The 25,157-nt window shown below is 34.9% G+C and overlaps 2 protein-coding genes across 4 annotated transcripts in view; one reads left to right on the top strand and one right to left on the bottom strand.

Annotated features, from left to right (window-relative positions):
* The window catches only part of LOC126824098 (vacuolar protein sorting-associated protein 11 homolog), a 40,671-nt gene extending 33,737 nt beyond the window's left edge, over positions 1–6,934 (bottom strand). Inside the window, exons 1-3 of the mRNA XM_050553295.1 lie at positions 6,915–6,934; positions 1,625–1,699; positions 694–867 (exon numbers count right to left, since the gene is read on the bottom strand). Coding sequence (XP_050409252.1) covers positions 694–867; positions 1,625–1,699; positions 6,915–6,929 — 264 coding nt within the window. The 5' untranslated portion in view covers positions 6,930–6,934. The remainder of the gene's footprint in view (positions 1–693; positions 868–1,624; positions 1,700–6,914) is intronic.
* Positions 6,935–7,389: 455 nt separating this feature from the next.
* LOC126824358 (calponin homology domain-containing protein DDB_G0272472) lies at positions 7,390–24,850 on the top strand. Of its 3 annotated transcripts, none has more exons than XM_050553573.1 (12): positions 7,390–7,499; positions 8,374–8,622; positions 12,058–12,160; positions 13,953–14,060; positions 14,975–15,053; positions 16,336–16,450; positions 17,149–17,333; positions 17,957–18,112; positions 19,039–19,200; positions 19,602–19,760; positions 20,088–20,255; positions 21,510–24,850. In XM_050553573.1, exons 1-12 carry the CDS (start codon positions 7,433–7,435, stop codon positions 21,729–21,731), a joined length of 1,773 nt encoding a protein of 590 aa, XP_050409530.1. In that variant the 5' UTR covers positions 7,390–7,432; the 3' UTR covers positions 21,732–24,850. The 3 variants fall into 3 exon arrangements, with proteins under 3 accessions (XP_050409530.1, XP_050409549.1, XP_050409541.1); XM_050553584.2 differs by lacking the exon at positions 7,390–7,499 and adding an exon at positions 7,653–7,953; XM_050553592.1 differs by lacking the exon at positions 8,374–8,622 and having other exon boundaries at positions 7,398–7,499.
* Positions 24,851–25,157: the final 307 nt, after the last annotated feature.

Here is a 25,157-nt window from a genome sequence, read left to right as displayed (position 1 = left end):
GATTCAAATCTGTTTAAAACCGTACCTATCAGATGGCATCAAGAGTTGATTATGGTCTTGTCATGTCTAATTAATAGTTTATATAACATTTATGACCTAAAGATCTGCAATAGGCAGATTTAGCTCTTGAATAATGCCTCTAAGTGCAGTCCAGCATGCACAAAGGTAGACAGCAGTTTTCCATACCATCCAATTGACTAGGCAATAGTTTGCCTATAAAACAAGATTGCTAATTTGTGATTCGTTCCATTTTTTTTAGTGAATTCCTCAAGGTGGATGGCAGTTTTTATACCATCCAACTGACTAGGCAATAGTTTGTCTTTATATCCAGACTGTTAATTTGTAATTCGTACAATTTTTTTAGCGATTTCTTTAAGGTGGATGGGCAGTTTTTTGTACCATCCAACTTAGTAGGTAATAGTTTGCTTATAACTCGAGATTGTTAATTTGTAATTCGTACAATTTTTTTTTAGTAATTTCTAAAAGATGGATGGCAGTTTTTCATACCATCCAACCGACAATGCAAGAGTTTGCCTATAAATCCAGATTGTTAATTTGTACAATTTTTTTTAGTGATTTCTTCAAGGTGGATGGCAGTTTTTCGTACCATCCAACCGATGAGACAAGAGTTTGCCTATAAATCAAGATTGTTAATAGTAATTTCTTCAAGGAGTTTAACAATAGATTACTTACACCAACTGACAGCAGTATATTATGTTGTTTCATCTGATATAGATGTGAAACACGGATTTCATAAGCTTTAAATGCAGTTAATTGTAACTGTCTATTAATAAAGTACATGTGACCTTCGAAATCACCGATGATCAACTGACCACGCCCACTAGCACATGCGGACACGTTAACATCCTGAAATGACAAATAAATAAAACGACAGGTATTACAAAATGTTCAAATAACATCCGATGCCAATCGAGAGTTGATTATGGCCTGGATAAGTTAATTAATGTCTAATTAATAATTTAGATAACATTTTAGGCCTAAAGAAAGACCTGCAATAGGCAGATTTAGCTCTTGCATAATGTATTTTTAAGTGAAGGATGCAATAAACTCAAAACAATACAGATGCTGTGTTGATTAGTAGTGTTATATGGCAAAACATTTTGGTCTCAGTTGACCTTTTGTATCTGATGAAGGTCAATTGAGACCAAAATGTTATACCGTTAAACACTACCAATCGATACAGCATCTTGTTATTTTGAGTTTGGGGATCCCTAACTTATTTCTTGAATCCTAGTCATACATTTTATACAAAAAAAAACCATCAAGAAGACTCAGTAATCAACATAATGCACCCTTGTGTACGAAAAAAACATGTCATGTTTGTTTCCATGGAAACAAAAAAAATAATGGAATTGATGGAGCCCATTTCAGCATCACTCCTTAACTTTGTGTACCGTCCTGCAGGATAAAAAATGATCATTGAATCAATAATGTGACTGAATTTGGAAATTCAGATGGGACGACTGCTGACTTCCATAAATAATTCAAACATTCCCCACTGTTTTGGAAGGTTTAAACAGGTGTCTTCAACATCTTGAATAAATGAAATATAAACTTATAAATAATTCATTTGGTTTGCAATAATAATGTGATTACAACATACCTTAAGCTGTTCAAAAGCTTGTTCTGTTTCAGGATCTTTAACAATTTCTTTCTCAAAAAAATTAAATCTTCTCCACTAAAATAACAAGGATATTCATGATTCAAACAGAATTAGCATCTAGTTGAAAACACTGTACAAGCAAAACAAAACAGATAAAAAACACAAGCTTGCATCTAAAGAAATTGAAAGAAGAATAGGCTAAAGGACAGGCCTGGATTAAAGGACAATATTGGTGCCAGTCATTATCACATATGTGATAGAGCTGGTTAAACACATTCCAAATATACTTTTAACACAGAGATCATTTCTACAATAGCTGAGTAATACAGGTTTCCCGAATCGGAAGTGATGAACGCCAAAGGAAAACACGAGTCACCGCTCTATATAACTGACTGAAGCGACGTGTGATAACAGTTACACTGCCAAATTTCTGCTCACTAATAATTCCTTCGAAGATCAAAAGTTGTTATATGGGACTGTAAGATGATATCTGACAATTCAATAAAGTAATTGAATGTCATAAGATAAGAGAACACGAGAAAAATAGAAATAGTCCATACATTCATTTTTTTTATATTCATTATATACCTTATAAAAACATGGTAATGCACAGACTTTTTCTGTTTTTCTTTCGTGTTCTCTTATCTATATTCTTTGAATGGCATTTAGTAATTAGAACATAATCAAAAACACACTTTTATGGATAACAATTACTATGGTTTATTTCACTGCGACGTTTCAACAAGGTTTCACAAGTCGTTATCAAGCATATACACAAATAGATAAAAATGAGAAAGATATGAATATATATATACAAACATCAGTGCGAACTTGTGCATTCCATTGGATAGTTCGCACTGATGTTTGTATATATATATTCATATCTTTCTCATTTTTATCTATTTGTGTATATGCTTGATAACGACTTGTGAAACCTTGTTGAAACATCGCAGTGAAATAAACCATAGTAATTGTTATCCATAAAAGTGTGTTTTTGATTCTCTTATCTAGTGGCAGTCAATTCTTTTTATGAATTGTCAGATATCCTCTCACCTCACACAACAACTTTTGGTCTTCGAAGGAATTATTAATGAGCAGAAATTCGGCCGTGTATCTGTAATCACTCGTCGCCCCAGTCAGTTATATAGAGCGGCGACTCTTGTTTTCCTTTGGCGTTCGTCACTTCCGATTCGGGAATCCTGTATTACTCAGCTATCGTAGCAATGATCTCTGTGTTCTAACACATATGTGATAATGACTGGAACCAATATTGTCCTTTAAGGGTGGTGCTAATTCGGCTGCAGACATGGGGCCCCAATAATAAACAGCCCCCCCTCCCCCCAAATTGAAAATAATTTAAGATGCAAACTGCATTTGTGTGAGTGTAAGTGTAATGGAATATGCCCCCAACTCGCCAAGACATATTTTCAGTCTGAGTTTGTTTTTTTACCCTATACATGCATGCCAATGTAGCATGTGAGTGGATCTTGTTGTATGCTTCATGACATCAGAAGATCCAGGCATGCATCAACCTCATGAGAGTTATAAAATACCCATGTACATACTCTTATTTACTATTACGACCCAACATTGCCTCATTTTTGTGTCTGAAGTGTTGGACTCTTTACCTAGCCTTTCTGATGGCTACTATATATGAGAGTTAAAAGGACTATCCCTTATTTGAACAGAGTCTCAAAAATAAAAGTCTGAGTATGTATGAAATTTAAATGCCAAAATATAGGGGAATGGGGTATTGACCATATCTCAAAATTTCTGCTCAAAATATTGAATCGTTTGGACGTGACCATCAAAACTGCTTATCCGGACACGTAACCCTTTTAAGATTTGTGGTCAATTTTTTCGTTGGGAGACCTAATAATCGATTCCCGTTCATTGAGATGTCTATACAGTGAATGACCCAAATGCTGTACTTGATAATGAAAGGTAAATTTCACCTACACATTATTTTTATACAAAAAATGTCTGTTTTATCTAGACACCGCATAATACAGCTTGGGACACCGGTCTCCATTTCCAGATGAAGACTGACGGGTTTCAGTTATTTGAAAACTTATCACAAATATTGAGTTAGTTGCTCGGCCTTTAGGGAGAGGATTTTAAGGGATTTTAAAACAAAATTAAACAGTTTTATTCTCCCAAAAATTATCGGGATTAGCCCTTTAAATTAAATTGAGAAGGAATGTTTTATTTATCAGTTTTTTTTCTCCAAACCTTCAAATGTCAGAATTTTTACAGATATTTCAACCCTGGCCAACTCATTGTACCTTTCCAAAAGGAATCTATATTTATGATGACAGTACGGTATGGGTATTCTTACATTTTTCGCTGACATGTGATCATTGTGATGTGTGGTATTGTTTAAAACAAGCCATAGAAATATCTGGGATACAATGTAAAAGATGTGCATAAGACTAAGAGACAAGGTCATGGTATACTATTCAAAAAAATTAGGGGATATTTGATTTGGGGGGCATAATACTAAAATATGCAAATGACTACGAAAAAAGTCACTATAGAACCTAACAGAAGAAACATTTCCAGTTACATGTGACACCCAAACGCACCAATAGCTACCGCATGGAATGCAGGTGATGCTTGGGATCATCATGGGGGTCCAACCCAAGATTTGCACGACTCTGACTTTGAATGTTACAGTCATTGTGGCATTGAATTCCAGGGTGGAAACATCAGTTTAATTGTTTTAGTGACCAGAAAACAAATTTTGATATGCGTCGGCTTACCCAAAATGAAAGGTTACGTGCCCTTGGCATGCTACAGATCGGCACAACACAGGCGGTTGTGGCGCGGACGATGAATGTTTCTCAGTCTGTCATAAGCAGGCTACGGTCCAGATACCGTGATACACAATCTGTACAGGACAGACCACGCTCAGGTCGACCAAGGGCGACAACTCAAGCCCAGGATCGATTTATCCGTACCTTGGCCTTGAGAAATCGTGTCATCACAGCAAATCAGATCAGCGCTCGTCTTCAAACAGACACTGGTGTGAGAGTGAGTGGCCAGACGATTCGGAATCGACTGCATAGGGGTCACCTTCGCGCCCGACGTCCTCGCGTGATCCCTTGTTTGAGAGATCATCACATTCAGGCAAGACGTCGTTGGTGTAGGGATCGTCAACACTGGGATAATCGACGCTGGAGCAATGTGATGTTTTCAGATGAGTCAAGGTTCACTGTTGATTTTTTGGACAGACGTAGGAGGGTGTGGCGTCGTCGAAACGAGCGCTTCCAAGACGTTAACGTCATCAGACATGATCGATTTGGGGGTGGTTCTGTTATGGTGTGGGGAGGCATCACTGTTGCTGGAAGAACGGCTTTACATGTTGTTGTAGGGCGTGTTACAGGCCAGTACTACCGGGACAACATCTTGGCAGTCCATGTTGTGCCGTTCGCACGACGTCATGGCCGCCGTTTCATCTTCCAGGATGACAACGCAAGATGTCACAGGGCCAGGATCGTTACAGGTTACCTCCAACAACAGAACATCACCACATTACCTTGGCCAGCACTGAGTCCCGACCTCTCCCCCATCGAGCATGTCTGGGACATGCTTGGACAGAGGTTACGTCAACGTCAACAACGTCCTGCCAATGTCCAAGAACTTGCTGCTGCGTTGCAACAGGAATGGGACAATCTGGACCAAAATGACCTTAGACGTCTCATTAGGAGTATGCCACGTCGGATCAATGCTTGTTTGGCAAACAGAGGAGGATTTACCCGTTACTGACTTGGTTGTGATGCTGTGGTAATTTTGCTGTTTGACCCCGGGTATCATTTTACCCTTATAATGGTCAGTCTGTGCCTTACTTAGTCTAACGATCATTTGGAATAAATCGATGAATGTGAACTTCATTTCATTTTGTCATTTGTTTCTTCGTCAGTTTCATTAGGTGACTTTAATAACATTTAAAAATCAAATATCCCCTACTTTTTTTGAATAGTATATTTTAGGGAACAGAATCTCTGTGAAAATTCCATAAAAATTGTGAACCATTGGCTTTTCTGGTTCAGAACATTACTACCACCTCCCTTACCCTTGCCCTATAGAAGGCAAGGGAAAGATTCAGACAAATTTAAGAACATCGGCGACACACTGACTTTAAAAAAAAAATTAGAATCTCCAGTTATATTTTGCTTTGCCTTCCTTTTAAAATTAAAAAGAGACAATTTTTTTCAAAGATTATATTTCTTTGCCCTGGTTACCTAAATTTCGTTTTGACGACATTTCTAAATTTGTTCACTGGTCTATGTTTAGTAGACTGCAATTATGAGAAATAGAATATGGCAGAAGGGTATTGGTTTCTACCAGCATGCTGTGACTTGCATCACACATACTGGGTACTGTCTCAAATGAGGTAAAGCAAGGTCCTGTCTCTACATTATACAGGCGAAAAAGAGAGAGAAATGGGGTTTAACATCCACTTGACACAAACTAGGTCATTTCGGGACTAAAATATGGTTCAATTTTATTTCAATAATTCGCTTGCACGTAGGTTAGACTTTAGCGGTGGGAGGAAACCGGAGGACATTATAAACTAAAGGCATTCACAGGGACTGACACGCTACCATTTGGCCATTTACTGCGATACAAAAAAAAAAGGTTGACAAAGACTTTTAGAACTTAGACCTTTAAGCATTCATGAATGATCAGAGCTGAAAATAGACATAAAAAAGGCAAGGAAGGGGCGGGAACGATCAGAGATGAAAATAGCTATAAAAAAGGCAAGGTAGGGGCGGGCTAACTCTCAGGGAAAGATTCAGACATTCACATCAGATCAGAGCTTAAAATAGACATAAAAAAGGCAAGGAAGGGGCGGGAAGGATCTGAGCTGAAAATAGCCATAAAAAAGGCAAGGAAGACATTAGGAAGGGGCGGGCTAACTCTCAGGAAAGATTCAGACATTCACATCAGTCGAGGTCTACTCATCACTATAGAAAATTTACACAATACTTTAAAAATAATGAGTTAATTCGATGACAATTTTCCCCTCAAAAAATTACATATACTTCCGTAAAATGACTAATACGTGGACAATTTCAAATTTGCATAAAAAAAATATGGTGACTAGGCCTAATCTGAATCAACAATAATTTTCCTAATATGTACGTTACTAATTTACTATTTGGGTTAGTCTATGAGCATTCAAGCGGTATTAAACATCCATGTTTGATTCCAGACTCTTCGAAATTAAAATATTTTAATTATAAGATCGACATTTCATAATTTTAATCATTTATTTCACGCCTACCTGAAGGAATGCCATTTTGTCGTCCCTGACCTTGAAAGTGACGCTATCACTGGTATCAGCATTATTTTCGAGCATTAGCCAATGTTTAGTTTAGTATAAATTACCGATTTGTTGTTAAATATATAACAGATCAACGGAAATTTAAAGTGAAGATATCCATGAAATTAATCAAATTAAATATTTAAGAATAATTACTTTTCAATGGTTTCGTAATAAGTTAGCTCTGCATATATTGTTGTTACGTGTAAATAAATATTTCTCCATATTTTTCTATGCGATACGAAATACAGATGTAAAAAACTGATTATAATGATTTTGAAATTATTTTCTTGAATAATTACAATAAATACTATTGTATAATGTTAAGAAAATGATTTTGGTAAAGCTATGAGATCAGCAATAAATAATAATTGGTTATTAGATTTCATTCGTTTCGTAAGTCCAAATTATAATAAAAATTTGTTCTCAACCCGTTGCCGGGGTCAACATTCGCGTTCTAACTTGCAGATTTCGTAAAAATGTCTCGAACATCATCAACTTATGGTAAACAAGGTCTCTTAAGACCTTCACATAACAATTTTGGAGGTTAGTAGATTAAAATCAGACAGATTTTTTCAAAATAAACATAAATTGAACATTGCACAATTTGTATTTTTTGCAAAAATTCCAATGGAACTGAGAAGTGATGAATGATTTTTTTATTATCGATTTGGATTTCCCCGCTCCTCATTTTCAATCCCCAATCAAAATCCTTTGTTTACTCTTGTTTGTGTTGTCTGTAGTAATTTATACACTTCAAGCTAGATAGTTGAATATTGTGGTTTTATTAGTTCTGGAGACTGGAAGTGGGGGAGCCGTAGGAATGAACTCAACAAAATCAATCAACTTGGAAACATAATTGTTTACTCAAGATCACTGAAGACTTTTAAATACCTTTTTGTTTTAAATTCAGATATTTAGTCTATAATAGTCTATGTTATTTCAAAATTTTCACAACCATATGTACACCACAGTACAGTAAAGACAGTAAAGAAAAGGGGTAGGGTAAAAAAAAAAGTAAAAATGTGGCGATCGATAAGTTTATTAAGTATAAAAGTTATATTGTAGAATCTCTTCAAACCCACACTACTGCAAGCATCTTCGGGATAAAACAATTAAATACTCTATTTTAAGTGCATAAATATGTTACCCATTTTTAAATTATTTTCTTACTGATAGAGGCATATATATATGTGTTGTTTTTTTCTAAAGAGGTAAGACTAGACCTAAGAGTTAGCAATATGAGTTCCAAACAAATAGATGATAAATAGTTAAGTCTGAAAAGCGACATGCACTTGATTGATAATAATGCATGTTTGTCAGATGAATAGCAATTTGGTATACAGGTACAGATACGATGTCGGATAAGTATCCACAATGTAGAGGAATTCTTATTTTATAAAATATAAAATCTTTACAGCTCGTAATAAGAAATTCATGGCTAGTACAAAGTCTAAAGTTTCAGAGCCAATCAGAGCTCAAAGTCCTTCTGTAATTGAATGGAGCAAGACATTAAGGTCTCGTAGCCCCTCCCCAACACGGGCTTCATCAAGAACACTGTCACGTAGTCATTCACCTTCATCAAGTCAAGTGAAAACAACGAAATCAATACTGCGAACGCAGAGCTCTTCCCCGAATAGACTTGCCTTTTCAACATCAGATTTGGAAGGTATGTTTTGAGGCATGATGAATGTCAATAATTAGAGTGTAGTGTAGACTAGATATATATTTAATCAGTATATTTATTTTTTTACTATGTTGTAAATTTACTAATAATAAAAGGAATGCCAATACTGACCTGCAATGGTCAAAAAGACCGACAATGGTTTAGGGGTGTATCACACAGCCTAGCAAAGCCTAGCAAAGCCTAGTAACTTAGTAACTATCTAACCCATCACTAGCTAAATACTCCTCAGCAACATTTCCAAACAGCAGTCCATGACCAACAACAATCCAAATTACGCATGTTAAATAAGCAAGCTAGCCAACGTATAACATTGATGAATACACATAGGGTTGGCTTTATTAAATACCGGTACTATAACATATAAGCACATTCACTTTCTAACAAAAATGTCAGAAAAGGGCCAGTCCATTATGAGTGACCACAGGGAATCTGGGTCACATTTACAGCACTACTGTAATAGTATTTTACATTAATTAGTTTAATATAATTTCCTTGTTTGACATAGGAATTAAAATAAAATTATTTTCTCCTCTATCTCAGGTCTTTGTGTTATAACGTGTCACATGATTGAATGCCTTGAATTTTGTACAAATTATGCTCAGTTTGAGGGGTTGCTGAATTTAGCTGCATTTGTATTTCCATTTATAAAATAAGTTGTAATGTATGGTATGTGAGTCATCAGGCACAATCACTCACAACAAATTAAAAGATACACATTCTATATATTGTGTGTTACATAGTACTGGAGGTCCAGGAGATATATACTTTCATATTAATTAAACATGCATTATGCAAGAGCAAAATCTGCTTATTACAAGTCTTTCTTTAGGCCTGAAATGTTATCTGAATTATAAATTAGACATTAATTAACTTATCCAGACCATAATAAACTCTCGATGTCAAGGCTAGCCTTCGATGTTGGCTGGATTAGAATCCTATACCGGTATGCCGCTAACGGCTATTGATAATTAAATAAATAAAAAAGTGGATAATCGAGACTATGCTGTTTATATTAATGATTTTAATAATGATGACCGAGACTATGCAAAAATTTCACCCACTTCTTCCTCGGCTCATAGTGGATCAATTTGACTGAAATTTCAGCAAATTACCTTTACACTATCTAGTTTTTAACTATTATAGCGAGAACTGCCATCTTTTTATCTTATCTCCCATAATGTATATTTAATATTGTTTTAAAGGATTTCACACAAAATCATTATTTTTAATCCTCTATTTTGAATGTAATGACCACTTTAACAAACACACTGGAGTGTGCAAGGCTTGCAAGCAGTGTTCACTGTTGTTATTCTAATGCATGATTTTATCACAATTAAATTATGTTACACATTTTTTTAAAGATTATTTAATTAATTTGGATGTAAAATAAAGCTGTTATATATCCATACTCTCTAGCTGTTAATTTGGATGCCATTAAAAATAAATTAAGAAAGATAATTCACCCTCTTAGTAGATATAGGGTAGATGATATGTAATGGAGTTAATAAAAATAGAATCCAGAAAAGTGCTTCTCTAGTATGGAGCCACTGTGACTAAGTGAGTAAGATGTTGGCTCGCTAGTTTGGAGGTGCGGATTCGCTTCCAGTGTTGGCCGAGAAAGTTTATCAAGATTTTCCTGCGTGGTTTCCCCTTGTCAGTAGTGCAGGATGGAGGGCCTAACAAGGACAGCTGTCTAGTCATTTGGATGGGACAAAAAACCAAGGTCCCGTGTTAACATTGACGTGCGTGTAAAGATCCGGTGACAGTTGGAATTTGATATAAAGAGTAGGCCGTACTGCCACTGACTAGGCAAAATTACCCTAAAAGCGCACTGTATAGTGTATGCCATCTTCATTAGCCCAGTTGGAGCAGAAGAGTTGGATTTTGCTTCTCTAGTATTACTATAGTTAAGTATGTTCACATAATTTTAACATTAAATATCAAAACCTTTAAGATAGAGTAGTTACCAGGACTGGTACTCACAACAGACTAGTTACTCACTTTAATAACTTTAAAGCATTTCTTTCTGTTTTTATTATTTTTATTGAAGATGCATTATGTAAGAGTTTTATTTTGGCTTCAAATGATATATAAATTATTATTTAGACATTTAATCACATGATAAGCCTATAAATAATCAACTCTTGGATGGCACAGATGTAAACAGATTAAAATATGATTGCCATTTAATGATTTCATTTAAAAATAGAGAAGTGAGGGTGAGTCTCGATTAACAAGTTATGTTGCTGCAATAAGAAAGAATAAAGTAATTTTAATGAATGTTTCAGTATATTAATTTTGAATTATCTATTTTGAGACTATTATAGCAAGAATGACCAGCTCTTTTATCTAAATCTTACATAACGTATCTTTAAAGCAACTAAACATCTTTGATTTGGGTGGAAATAATGTATTGAATTAAGTTGTTTTGATTGGGCAACCGCTGAACAGTTATCAGTAGTTGTTTGTTTCAAAAAATTTAGAAAAAGTCAGCTGGTTTACTAATTTTGGTTTAATTTTGGTTTCTGTTTCAAAATTTGAATTCAAAAATAGTTAAACTGGCTTGATCTTTAGATAAAATGTTTAATGAAGACAATTTGTCACCCCACATTCAACCGAAAAATCAAATCAACATTTCTATTATTTGATCCAAATCAAAGCAGTCAGATCATGGTGAAAGCCCTATATAAGTGTTAGATTTTTCACATGATTAATATATGCAGGCTATTATTTTATATCCCAATGTATTTAGCTTTATTATATATGATGTCAAAATAAAATTATGTTAAAAAGAGTATAATATAATCATATAATGATAATCTTGAGAGGAAGTAATTTTGAATGTTTACTTTAATAAATGTGATATTTATGCTGTTGTAATGTGTTAATTAATGTTGATTATTGTTGATATGAAATGTACAAGTTATCTATAATAAGTTGTGCTATTAATGCTTTCTATAATTTGATTTATGTAAAATATTTTTAAAACAATGAGTTTATTACAACCAATAATTAAAACCGCTGATCGTGGTTCAATATTGATTATTGTGAAAGTGGAATCTCTATAAGTATCAGTGCCAAATTGGCTCAATTCCATTCAGAATTTACAAAAATATGATGAATTGTCATCCTTCGCAGGGTGTTGATTAAAGTCTTTTTAATCTGGTCTAATCCAGTTTATTTAATTTGGTCTACTCCAAGCCACGTGGTTAACTACCCAAGTGATTTTGTTTTTATAATAAAATGTTAAATAATGAATTTGAGTACACTTGAACATACTGATACACCACTTATTATCTGAAAGATATGAATGATGATCAGTGGAATTATATAATAATGTTTCAAAATTCATTTTAGGACCTAAATTTATAGTTACCATATTATCATACTAATAATTTGAATGACTTTGATTTCTAGATCTAAAAGTTACGCCTTCTAAAAGATTTCCTTCATCGAGCAGTGTACGTAAAAGTACCAGTAGTTGGGCATCAAGAGTTAATTCAGGAGTTAGTTTTTCAGGGTAAGTAAGATGCATTATTCAAGAACTAAATTTGCCTATTGTCGCAGGTCTTTCTTTAAAAGCTTTTAATATTATATAAATTATTAATTAGACATTTATGAATGGGACAAGACCATAATCAACTCTTGAGGCCATCAGATGCTCGAGATTTTAACTAGATTAAAACGGTAGGCCATTTAATGATTTAATTTAAAAATGGAGAAGTGAAGCTAGGACTCGAGTGTACCAGTACTGTGGTAAAGATAATAAACAATAGATGCACACATCTTGTCAAAACTTCAAACAGTGATAACTTGGCTCAGAATAAAGTAACTTCAATGAAATTTTAATATATTTATTTTGCATTATCTATTTTTGAACTATACCCTTAAAAAAAAGTAGGGGATATTCAGAAATAATACAAAACTGTGGAAATGCACTGATGTTTTTATTAGAGGTAACCAGTGTATGTTATTGTTAATAACAGGCCAATTGCCTACACATGAACATAAACAGTTCATATGGGTGGCTTATCTGACGCCCCCATTTCACTTGCAAAGAGATAGACCTACTGTCAAAAGTGAAAATGGACGTTTTTGATTTTTGTCTTAATAATGAGTAATTGCTCCACCAATAATCCTCAGACATTCAGCAATTCGTCGTGGCATGCTCCTAATCAAACATCCAATCAGGATTTGGGGCAATCTGGCTCACTCCTCTTGCAGTGCCACGGCCAATTCTTGCATTATTGTCAGTTGACGTTGACGAACACGTCTCCCAATCAAATTAAATGTAACACACTAAAGCAAAGTTACACTAAACAGTAAATCATATGCATGAACCGATAGGAAAGCAAACATGGATAGGATAAACCAGCACATGGCAGTTTTCATCAACCCTTCCTTGAAGTGTCAAATTTGACAATGAACCCCTCCCACGTGTAGGGCGCTATTGTGTGTCGCATGTGTAGCTCAGTGGTTCTGTTGGGGCGATAAGTTCTTCATCTGTGAACATACTCTCAAAGCATGTCTTATGTGTCCATGACTATTTATCATATCACAACCTGCATAGGTATTTGCATTTCAATATCCCTACTTTTTTTTAAGTATATTATAGCAAGAACGGCCAGCTCAGAATCGGATCATTTCGTTTTTTATGATTTCCATGTTTTTCACTACATGAGGATCTGCCCGGTCGTAATGGGAGGTTGCATCAGGAGCCATACGAACAGCTTTTGACCCTTTATCACTTCAGTCATTCGATTAACCAATGAAAGTTGGTTTTTCAACTGGGTATTTGGAAATATAACTTTTGCTTTGATTTCTTTTCTATCGCTGTGAATGTCTACTCACAGTTACTCGTGCCAAACGATAAGAACTCGACTCAACAGACCTGGGAGCCACAATAGCTCAGTGAGTAGGACGTTGACTTGCTATCCTGGAGGTCTCGTAATTGATCCCTGCAATGGGGGGGGGGGGGAGTGTTGGATTGCCGAAAGGAAAGGGACAACGTATAATCGTTAGGATGGGACTAAAAACTTAGGTCCCGTGTACACATTGGTATGGACATATTTAAAAACCCTTGACAGTTGGAATTCAAAATAAGAGTAGACCACAGCACCACTGTCCTAGCAAAATTTCCCTCGTAGCAATCTGAATGGCGTATGCCTGTCTTCATTAGCCCAGTCGGAGAAGAACAGTAGGGACGTTGAACCCCATTTCATTTCATAGATATTCCTGAAGATCTGAAACTCAAATGGGTGTGGCCTAATTAATAATAGTTGTTTTCTGTACCAATTTTTTTGTTTTTGCAGGAAATCAAGTAGAAGTATATGTAACAATGATCTGGCAGACCTTGAAGCATCCTATATTAAAAATCTACAACAACAGATTTATTTCCTGGAACTGGAATCTAATTATCTATATCCTTTATTTATACAAGATTATATTCACATTCTTTATTTATAATCTTTGTATGGCATTTAGCGATTGAACATAAATAATATAACACAACACAGTTCTATGGATAACAATCACTATATTATATAACAATAACATACAACATTTCGACAAGAATTCACTGGTCGTTATCAAGCATACAAATTACAAATGAGGAAAAAATGTGTGTGTTAGTTGTATTTTACGTCCGCTTCCACCGAGGTGATATCGCAGACAATGAGAAAAAAAATTGTGACACTGTTATAGTGTACCAAACATCCAGAAACAGCTCTGTAGATAAAACATACGAAACTTATACGCTGTGTAGGGTATTGTACGCGAAGTTTCATTTAGACGCGGCTTTCTTTCAGTTTTAAACTATCTTGATTTTATTATTCAACCATTTTTCGAGGTAATACAAAAACAACTGCAGAAAACTCTAACAATGCAATGTGGAACAAGACCACCAATTATTATTTTTAATTTGGAATGGACATACTCAGATCATGATTGCTTGATTTGTTTAAGAAATTTCATTGTTCACTTTTATGATTGGCTTAATAATTGCGAAGATCTTATAGCTCTATAAGTACGCTATAACTTCGGCAAATACGCTATAACTTCGACAAGTAAATAGACTTGGTTATCCAGCAGTGCAATATTGGAACTTATGACTAACCCACTTGGAAAATAAACATTTGTATTTCTTCAAAAATATTATCACTGAGTTTCAGATAGTTGCACGGGACTAGGAAAATGGTTTGTTAGCATCTTTCTAAATTCACCCAGAATTAATAAGTTTTATTCATTAAGATATTTATGTACATCGGACTGCCCACATCTCTGAAGATATTTTAATATAAGAATTAGTTTTACAAAATTTCTTAACATATTTTACTCGTGAGCAGGCTAACAAAGCTACCGACTTGCATCCTAAAATGACCATTGAAGCTGAGAAAATGCTGTCAAAACTTCGAGTAAGTATATTAATAGTTCTTGTACATTAATGGCTTGTCAACAAATGCCTACAATGTTAAAATCTTTTAATCAATGCTATCTCCAAAATCTATTCAAATAACAGACAGCAAACCATGTTCATAGAGAGACAACCTAGGTCATTTGGGGACTATGTTACAATTCTATTTCAATAATTTGCTTGAGCTTAGGGTTCCTTAGCAGTGGGAGGAACCCGAAGAACCCGGAGAAAACACACAAGGTTAGGCAGGCATCCATTATATTTCCTGTTTATTACAACCCTCTTATACAAATGACGAAGTCCAAACTACTGATCTATGACGACATCGCACTCTGATGTATGACGACCTCTCACGCTGATTATGAATGCATCTCACTCTGATGTATGATGACGTCTCACACGACGACATTGTTCTCTGATGTATGACCATGTCTCACTCAGATGTTATGACCATGTCTCACACTGATGTACAACCATGTTCTCACTCTGATGTAAGACAGCATCTTACTCTGATGTATGACCATGTCTCACTTTGATGTATCACCACACTGATGTGTCACCACAACATCTCACTCTGATGTATGAGAGCATCTCACACTGATATATAATGACAACATCTCACTCTCATGTATGACGACATCTCACATTGATAATCTCTTCTAAACTCAACTACACACCAGACTGAGAAGAGGTTTCAGATGAGTTATTTGCCCCTGAATTTAATTATCTCCCTTATTTGAATATGGCGATTATTAGTTTACTGTTGTTGGAGATTTTCCTATTTTTACAAACATGTGACTAAACTTTACATAGCCCTTATTTCCCAAAGTGACACACGCTTGTAAAATACTATTTACAGACTGGGAGTAGTGGGAGAGAAATGATTTGGGATGATTTATTTGTCCCGGAATTTGATTATTTCCCTTAAATCAATATGGAGATAATAGACTTTTAGGCATAATAATTAGCCTCAGGTTAATGTTGTTGGAGATTTTCCTATATATACAAGCTTTATAACCCTTACTTCCCAAACTGACAGGTGCTTGTAAAATACTATTTAGGGACTGAGTGATTGGGGATGAGTTATTTGTCCCTGAATTTGATTATCTCCCTTATGAACACAATAGACTTTAGGCATGTTACTTATCCTTTAGAAGCTTAATGTTATTTGAGACTTTCTCTTTTACAAGCAAACACCTGTGAGCCACAGACTGACTATAAGATGGACATTTTGTATATAATTTCTCTCTATAATCAATTTATTTTTCTCTGATTGTTAATAGCAACTGCAGATGGAAATGAGTGATATGCAAATTGAAATGAGAAGAAAGGACACTAATTTATGTGTCACTCAAGCGGAGAAAGAGAGAACACAGGAAATCCTTTTGCTACAAGAAGGTAAGGACATTTTTTTTTTAAATTTTGGAGCCAAGTAGAGTAAGGTACTGACTCACTAACAAGGAGATCCTAATAATGTTAACTGAGAAAGTTCCTTGGGATTTTCCAGCTTGGTTTAGTGGTACTGGAAGGGAAAATTGTCTAGTCTTTCGGATGGGACAGAAAACAAGATTTTGTGTACATCTTTATTAGCTTGATTGGTGCAGAAAAGTTAAGCTCCATTTCATTTTGTTTCACCACCTTCATTAGCTGAGGGGGGCTGAATGGTTAGCGTGTGCACGTTGTATCATAAGGTCTGTCATTGAGTCAACTGGCGGGGTTTTGATTTCCCAGTTGTAAGTGACAAGGAGTAGGGTCGCCTGTCTAACTTCGTGGGTTTTCTCCTGGTCTTCTGGTTTCCTCCCCTTCCTAAAGAACCCTACGTGCAAGCGAATTATTGAAATAAAATTGAAACATGTGTTAGTCCCGAAATGACCTAGTTTGTGTCGAGTGGACCTTAAACTCCCTAATGGTCCGTTGCCAGCCCCTACATCCTGCACCACTGACAAGTGTTAATTATGCCGGAAAATCCCAATGAACTTTCACGGCCAACACCGTTATCGAACACAAGACCTCCAGGTCAGGTTAGCGTTTTGCTAACTGAGTCACAACGGCTTCCCACGCAACCACTTCAAACATTTTATCACTCAATTTTTCAGAGTCTCGCCATCGAGATAAATTAGTTATGACAGACGAAATAATAACCTTGAAGAAGATCAAGGACAGGTTAGAAATGGAAGCAATTCGTAGAGATAAACAACTTTTAGAGGCTAAGACCGAGGTGGATAAAAGTACCACCGCTTTACGTAGCGCAGAGATGAAAATAACTTGTCTCAAAAATCAGGTATGTTTCTTTTTCACCAGAATTAAAGCAACATCTTTTTCTGAATTTTAAAGCCTCTCATCCAAAATTTCCATTTTTCATACAATGACATATTTTCTTTACAGCTTAAAGATGCATTATGTAAGAGCTAAATCTGCCTACTGAAGGTCTTTATTTTGGCTTCAAATATTATATAAATTATTATTTAGGACAAGTCTATAATCAATTCTCTAGACCATTGGATGACCGAGATTGAAATGGATTAGAACACCCGCAAGATTTGAAAATTTATATGCAGTTGCTACGATAATTAACAATCTAGGCTGTCTGGTCAAAACTTCAAACATAGATAATTTCGCTCAGAATAAAGTAATTTGAATGAAATTTTCCATGTATTCAATTTTTAGTAGCTATTTTTGAACTATTATAGCAAAAACGAACAGGTTTTTTTTATCTAACTCTTACATATTGCATCTTTAACCTATTAGAGCAAGAACGCCAGCTCCTTATCTCAAGAACGCCAGCTCTTTGTCTCAATCTTACATAATGCATCTTTAAACTATTATAGCAAGCTCTTTATCTAAATCTTACATAATGATTATAATGCATCTTTAATTTATGGTAATATTTTCTTTAATCCCCAGTTGGACCAAAGAACAGAACAGCATCAGTTGACCCAACTTGCGCTGGAGGAGAAAAGATCAGCTGTTTTATCACTGGAAGCTCAACTACGTGATGTTGAAGATAGATATTATAATAATACAGTTGTTGTACACGATAAAGTCACTCAAGATTTAAGAGTGAGTAGAAATATGAAATAAAATGGGGTTTAAACTCCTATTGTTCTGCTCCTACTGGGCTAATGAAGACAGGCATATGCCATGCTATGAGGACATTTTGCCCAGACAGTGTGGAGCTATGGCCTACCCTTATATCGAATTCCAACTGTCAAGGGTACTTTTACGTGCATGTACCTGCCAGTCCCGCCCTCCTACACCAATGACAAGGGGGAACCATGCTGGAACTTTCTTGGCCAACACTGTGTTCGAACTCGGGACCTCCAGGCTAGCGAGCCAATGTCCTACTCGCTGACCCATCATGGCTCCTGAGTAGAAATATTTATCCATTTTGGCTCACAAACCAGGACTTTCCTTGGTTTGATCCTGGTTCCTTTTGCAACGATCTCTGAATGGACAAAGTTCTCTGACAGTTCATGTCCGTCCTTATTGCTGCAATATTGAAAAGTACTGCTCTACTTTTGAAGTCCTTACCTTCTTTTTTTTTACCGTAATTCTTCTTTGTTCGCCAAAAGGAATCATTACTTGCAACATCTGACACAAAATTCCACACTAAGGGGGGTTGGATAGCCGAGTGGTTGTATCATAAGGTCTGTCATTGAATCAGCTGCTGTGGTTTCGATTCCCTGGTTGTACGTGACAAGGAGTAAGGTCACCTGTCCAACCTCATGGGTTTTCTCAAGGTCCACCTGTTTCCTCTCACCGCTAAAGACACCAACGTGCAAGCAAATTATTGAAATAAAATTGAACCATATGCTAGTCCCAAATGTACCTACAGTTTGTGTGGCTAGTGTGGAGTGGATGTTAAACCCCATTTTTCTCTCTCCGTCCTTCTCTGTTGTTTTTTTGTATCACAAGTTGTAAACATTTCTAAATGGGTTCGTTTTAACTTCCATATTGTATAAATCAATGTTTGTATTCATTTACAGGATGAAATAGCATTTTTACGTCAAAAGTTGCAGGATCTTGAACAATCAGCAGAGAAAGATAGATTCATGAAAGAGAAATTATCTGATGAAAATACCAGCCTTTCTCGTGAAAAAACTTGTACAAGTTTTAGAGTATCTGAACTACAGAAACAATTAGATAGAGTAAGATGCTAGAAAAATATATTGTTCGTGGGTACTTAGCATACCCTTGACTTTCATCTTCATCTATTAGTGCTGGTTGGATGGGCGATTAGTTAGCATCTGTGCGTTGTATCATAAGGTCTGTCATTGAGTCAACTGACATGGTTTCGATTCGCCAGTTGTACATAACGAGAAGTAGGGGGGTCGCCTGTCCAACCTCGTGGGTTTTCTCTGGTTCCCCCCCCCCCCCACTGCTGAAGACCCCTACGCCCAAGTGAATTATTGAAAGTTTGTGTCGAGTGGACGTTAAACCCCATTTCTCTCTCTCTCTCTTTCTTTGTTTACTAACTAATATAAACATTATGTATAATCTGTTTATATTATATATTGTTGACAAGTATGATTTGTTTTGTTTTTTTAAGGAGAGATCTCTACTGGAGAAAACAGAACAACGTCAAAGAGAGAATATTGTCGAAATGGTTAGTTTGCGAGAATCAGAAAAACAACTGAAGATGCAGCTAGAACAACAGCAGGTGCAGCTACAACGTGAACAAGAAAAAGCTCAGAGTTATCTTGAACAGGTAAATTAAAAATATATATCTGATGATTTCCTGGCTAGGTTTTCAAATTTAATAATTTATTTTTTTGAGTTTTCAAGGAAACAAATTTACAAAGTACTTGGGCAACATATAATAAAGCACATTGTAACTTCAATTTGCTTGTGAAATTCAGTTGATAAACTAAAGGTTATACTATTTTTAGACCAGGTCTTTCCATTAATTATGCCTGCCTTTCCATTTATTATGCCTGCTTTTACTATTTTTAGACCAGGCCTTTCCATTTATTATGCCCGTCTTGCTATATTTAGACCAGACCTTTCCGCTAATTATGCATGCCACTGTTTTTAGTTGACAAAACAAGAGAAACTGTCTGGTTCTGTAGAAATACAACTGAACTCCACGAAACTGAACTTATCTGAAACGGAGAGTTTACATCAGGCAGCCGAGTCCGAGAACAATCAACTACGCAAAGATAAGATGTTATTGGTTGATCATGTAGCAGATTTACAACGCCAGGTAAGGGTTTTAAAACTTTATTATTCATCTGATGGAGGGTGCCACAGTGGCTCAGTGAGTAAGTCAGTGGCTCACTAACCAGGAGGTCCGGGGTTCAATCCCTTTGTTGGCCGGGACAGTTCCTCAGGATTTTCCAGGGTGGATTCCCCTTGCCAGTGGTACAGGACCAAGGAACCTATTTAGATGGTATAAAAAACTGAGGTCCACGTACGAATTGGTGTGCACATAAAAGAACCTTTAACAGTCTGAATTTAGATGCTGTCTGGGCAAAAATTCCCTCACAGCACTGTGTGTTGCCAATGCCCATCTTCATTATCCGGGTCAGTGCAGAAAAGTAAGATGTTAAACCCCATTTCATTTCATTCATTGATCTGAAAATGAAATGAAATGGGGTTTATCCTACTTTTCTGCCCCAACTACAGTGTGCTTTGAGTAAGTATGAGGGAAATTTTGTCTGGACAGAAAACTACGGCCTACTCATATTTTGAATTCCACCTGTCAACGTTTGTTTTATGGCATGCCCAAAAAATTTCGGGATGTCATTTTTTTATTACCTTCATCCATATATAAGTCGAAACGGAGTATAAGACGAATGCCGGACTTCTGCTGAAAAAAGTATCAACTTATAGTATTATACCCCGAAAAATACATTAATGTTGGAGCAAAATTACTGGCGTGAATTTGAAACACTTACGGGTCGGCACGCTTTAATTCTATTGTATTACAACAACACATAATTCTGTAGGAATATTACTGACATAAATTTGTAAAGCATACGGGAATTAAATAAGAAAAATCACGAGGTGCACCTATTTTTTATTAGGTACGAATATGAATATTTTGTTGACACATGATTTTTAATTGTGGTCTGAATCCGCCTGCTTAAAGTTGTGCCCCTTTATTTTCGGTAAAAATGTCTGACAAGAAAAAATGTTAAACCAGAATTCTGACACCAATGTGTATATGGGACCTCGTTTTTTTTTTTGTCACATTCAAAGGGGAAACCATGCCAGAAAAATTTTGAAATAGCAACTCTGATGCCAATGTGTACATGGGACCACGGTTTTTCGTCACATTCAAACAGGAAACCATTCCAGAATTCCCAAGGAACACTCTCAGCCAACACCGGGAGCGAACCTGAGGCTCATTCATCTGATGGATCAATACTAACAAGTAGTGGTCACACATAATCCTGATTTTACTTAAATATTCCATTCAATGGAAATGATGAATTTATGGACTATTTATTTTCAGATTGAAATCAAGGATCGTGAAATTATGACTCTCCAGTCAGAAGTTAGTTCTTTAGATGCTAGAATGCAGGATCTAGATTACCAGAAGAACTTAGAGAGTACCGTTCATAGTCAGAAATGGCATGAGTTTGGTCGTTTAGCTGAGAGTATGAGAAGTTTGTCCACAACCATGGCCAGATCAGCTTCCCCCACGCAAAGCCAAAGTAAAATACTTCAATATTAAGACATTTTAGGATTATTCAAATTTAGTCACATCTGACTCGAAAGTTTTTTAAAATATTTAAAGTAAACTAAAATACTTCAACATCAAAGCATTTTAGGATTAATCTAATTTAGTCTGGTCTGACTCCCAAGATTTGAAACAGTTTAGATAAATAAAAATTAAGATTTAAGAAGATTGATATATTTATGATAAAGATGAAAGAAAATAAGGGTTTATGAAGTGATTGAATGAAAACAATGGGAATTATCCCTAAAAAAATATTGTATTATAAATATAATAAATTTGTAATTGTTTAAAATTCAGAAAACTGCAATTCTTTTTAATATGAAAATGAAAGCTTTAACTTTAGAATTGATTTTATTTTTTACAAACCAACTACATGTATTATTAATAACACCTGCCTTTTATTTCCATGTTTTTACCAAATAATTATTTTAATTTACCGTGTGAAAGTTATTATAGTCTTTGTAAAACATTTGTATTGCGGTTATACATGGGCCTCTTACTTCGATATTTTTGCTAGTAAAATATTCCTGGGTTTAATTTTTATCAAGTTATGGGAGTTATATTGAAATGGGCTCCATCCTCCATCACCCCACAGAACGTTATAAAGTAGTAAAGAGGTTTTTATACCAAACATACAAATTTGATACAAGTTTCAAAATAAGGTCATATAGTGAGTTGGGTGTATGTAATGCTGCGGTGTGATTTCACTGTAACAGAATCATGAGCCCTCAGATATAACAGTTGAGTGGCCTGTAAAACTGAGGTGGTTGTTGAGTGAGGTTTCACTGTAATTGATTCATTAGCCCTCTGGTATAACAGTTGAGTGGCCTGTAAAATAGGGGTGATTGTTGAGTGAGGTTTCACTGTATCTGAATCATGAGCCCTCTGATATAACAGTTGAGTAGCCTGTAAAACTGTTGTGGTTGTTGAGTGAGGTTTCACTGTATCTGAAACACAAGTCTCGTGTTGTGATACTACAGTTGTGTTATGTAGTAAATAAACCCTATTATGTGTATCTGTGATATTTTTATTTCATAATTATATGTGTTAATTTGTTTTTCCTGTCTGTTAATTGTAATGTTAATTGTACATAAAATAAAGAGTTAATTTATTGTAATATTTTTAAGAATAATGACATACTTATGAAATGAAAACTTTTAAGATAAAAGGACCTTATACATGAAAACTTACATTAAAATTTAAGATAAAGGTACCTTATTCATGAAAACTGCTAATTTAATTACAATCAATATAAAACTTGTCATCCTTGTTCCTCGGATGACAGACTTCGATTTTTGAAATAATCTCATGGTTGCTTTCTGGTTCATATAGTTTTCACCAATGCTGTTACATACAGATTATTTTTGTGTCTTTTTTAAGAACAGGGCAGTCCACATATTTATAGATCCAGTATCTAGTTATATACAATAAGATCAGTATTATTAAAACTAAGTCAAATAGAACATCCAAATATGATAACATTTTTTACTTGGGATCAGAGTTTTATCATTGATAGTCAACAGTCACTTACTTCTGGGAGTAATATGTTCAATTAGTCAACAGTGACCTATAGCGAGGCTTAGAGCTCAGGTTTATTGACAAACTTTCTCAAGAACTGTCATCTGGGCCGGACACATTTTCTCACGAACTTACATAATTTCCCAAGAACTGCCACCATTTCATTCTTTGCCATATTGATCTATGCACATGACACCGTTTAAGAATAAACTTAGGAATCTTGCCAATAATATCTATAAAGATTTAATTCTAGAATCTATTTAATACTCTGTTACTTAAACCATACATTTTATAACATACAAATTTGGTATTTTTTCATGTGTGATTTAGAATGTTATTATTTCGTTATATTGAATTCATCAAGCGATTAAGATTTGCTATGGATTGCATTTTTGTTATCAAAATGATCATTTTAGAATCTTGTTATTCAATTCATCAAGATGTTAAGATTCACTATGGATTTTATTGTTGTCGAAATTTATCAAATTTCAGAGAAGTAATTCAAGTATGTAACTTAGATATCAGTTGATAGTGATTAAATTTGTTAATGGGGTCAGGTTTTCCACCCATAATTGTATAATGAACAAAAATTGCATATCTGAACTATGTCCATTGACACCTATTTTTTATTACATACGAACGAATTTGAATATTTTGTTGACACATGATTTTTAGTTATGGGCTGAATCCGCCTGCTTAAATAACGATAAGAGTTATGCCCCTTTATTTTCGGTAAAAATGTCCAACAAGAAAAAAATTGAAATCCCAACACTGTTCCATTCAGTTATAATACATAGAGCACATATATACCAGTTTAACATTCCATGTATTCATATAGTTAATATATTATTCATATACCACTATCTTATTCGACTGTGATATGTCTCAGAATATACAAGAAATACCAAATATAATGAACATAATATTCAAATTATTTTATTTTACATATTATTCAAATATTGAAATATAATATTCAAAACACTATTTTTGATGTATACTGAATAACTTATATCACGTAATATTCAAAATATATTGAAACATAATATTCAAAGCACTTTTTATAATGTATACTAAATAACTTATATCGAGGTTATATTCAAAATATATTGAAACATAATATTCAAAACACTATTTATAATGTATAACTTGAGGTAATTATTCAAAATATATTAAAACATAATATTCAAAGCACTATTTATAATGTATACTGAATAACCAGTATATTGGAAATATAATGTAGACTTACAGCCATATACTGAATTAATAGAAATACCAAATATATTGAACATAATATTCAAAATATATTGAATAATATTCAAAGAACTATTTATCATGCATACTGAATAACTTATATTGAGATATTATTCAAAATATATTAAACATAGTATTCAAAGAACTATTCAGAATGCATACTAAATAACTTATATTGAGATATTATTGAAAATAAATTGAAACCTAATATTCAAAGCACTATTTATATTGTATACTGAATAACTTATATTGGAAATATAATGTAGACAGTAAAAAACCTATTAGTCTTTTATATAACAGCTCTGTATGAATATTTATGATATATTGTTATTAAACTTTAACTATCAGAACTTGTGTTAATTTAATTTCAACAGGGGGCCACGTTGGCTAAGTGAGTAAGACGCTGGCTCGCTAGCCTGGAGGTCGCGGGTTTGATCCGGGTTTTGGCTGTGAATGTTCATCGGGATTTTCCGGCGTAGTTTCCCCCTGTCAATGGTGCAAGACGGAGGGCCGGGAAGAATTGTTATATAACCCGCGTTCTGGATGATGTGAGGGGTTAACCAATGAAATGGTCTGTTACGGCAAGTTTTTGGTGTGAGGTACAGGGAACTGTGGGTAACTCACTAGAAACATCAATGCTGATTGGTATAT

This window comes from Patella vulgata, chromosome 1, assembly GCF_932274485.2.
Source record: "Patella vulgata chromosome 1, xgPatVulg1.2, whole genome shotgun sequence".
In the NCBI taxonomy this organism is placed as follows: domain Eukaryota; kingdom Metazoa; phylum Mollusca; class Gastropoda; family Patellidae; genus Patella; species Patella vulgata.
Note: the sequence above shows the minus strand (reverse complement) of the source record. Positions and strands in the feature narration are given on the sequence as shown.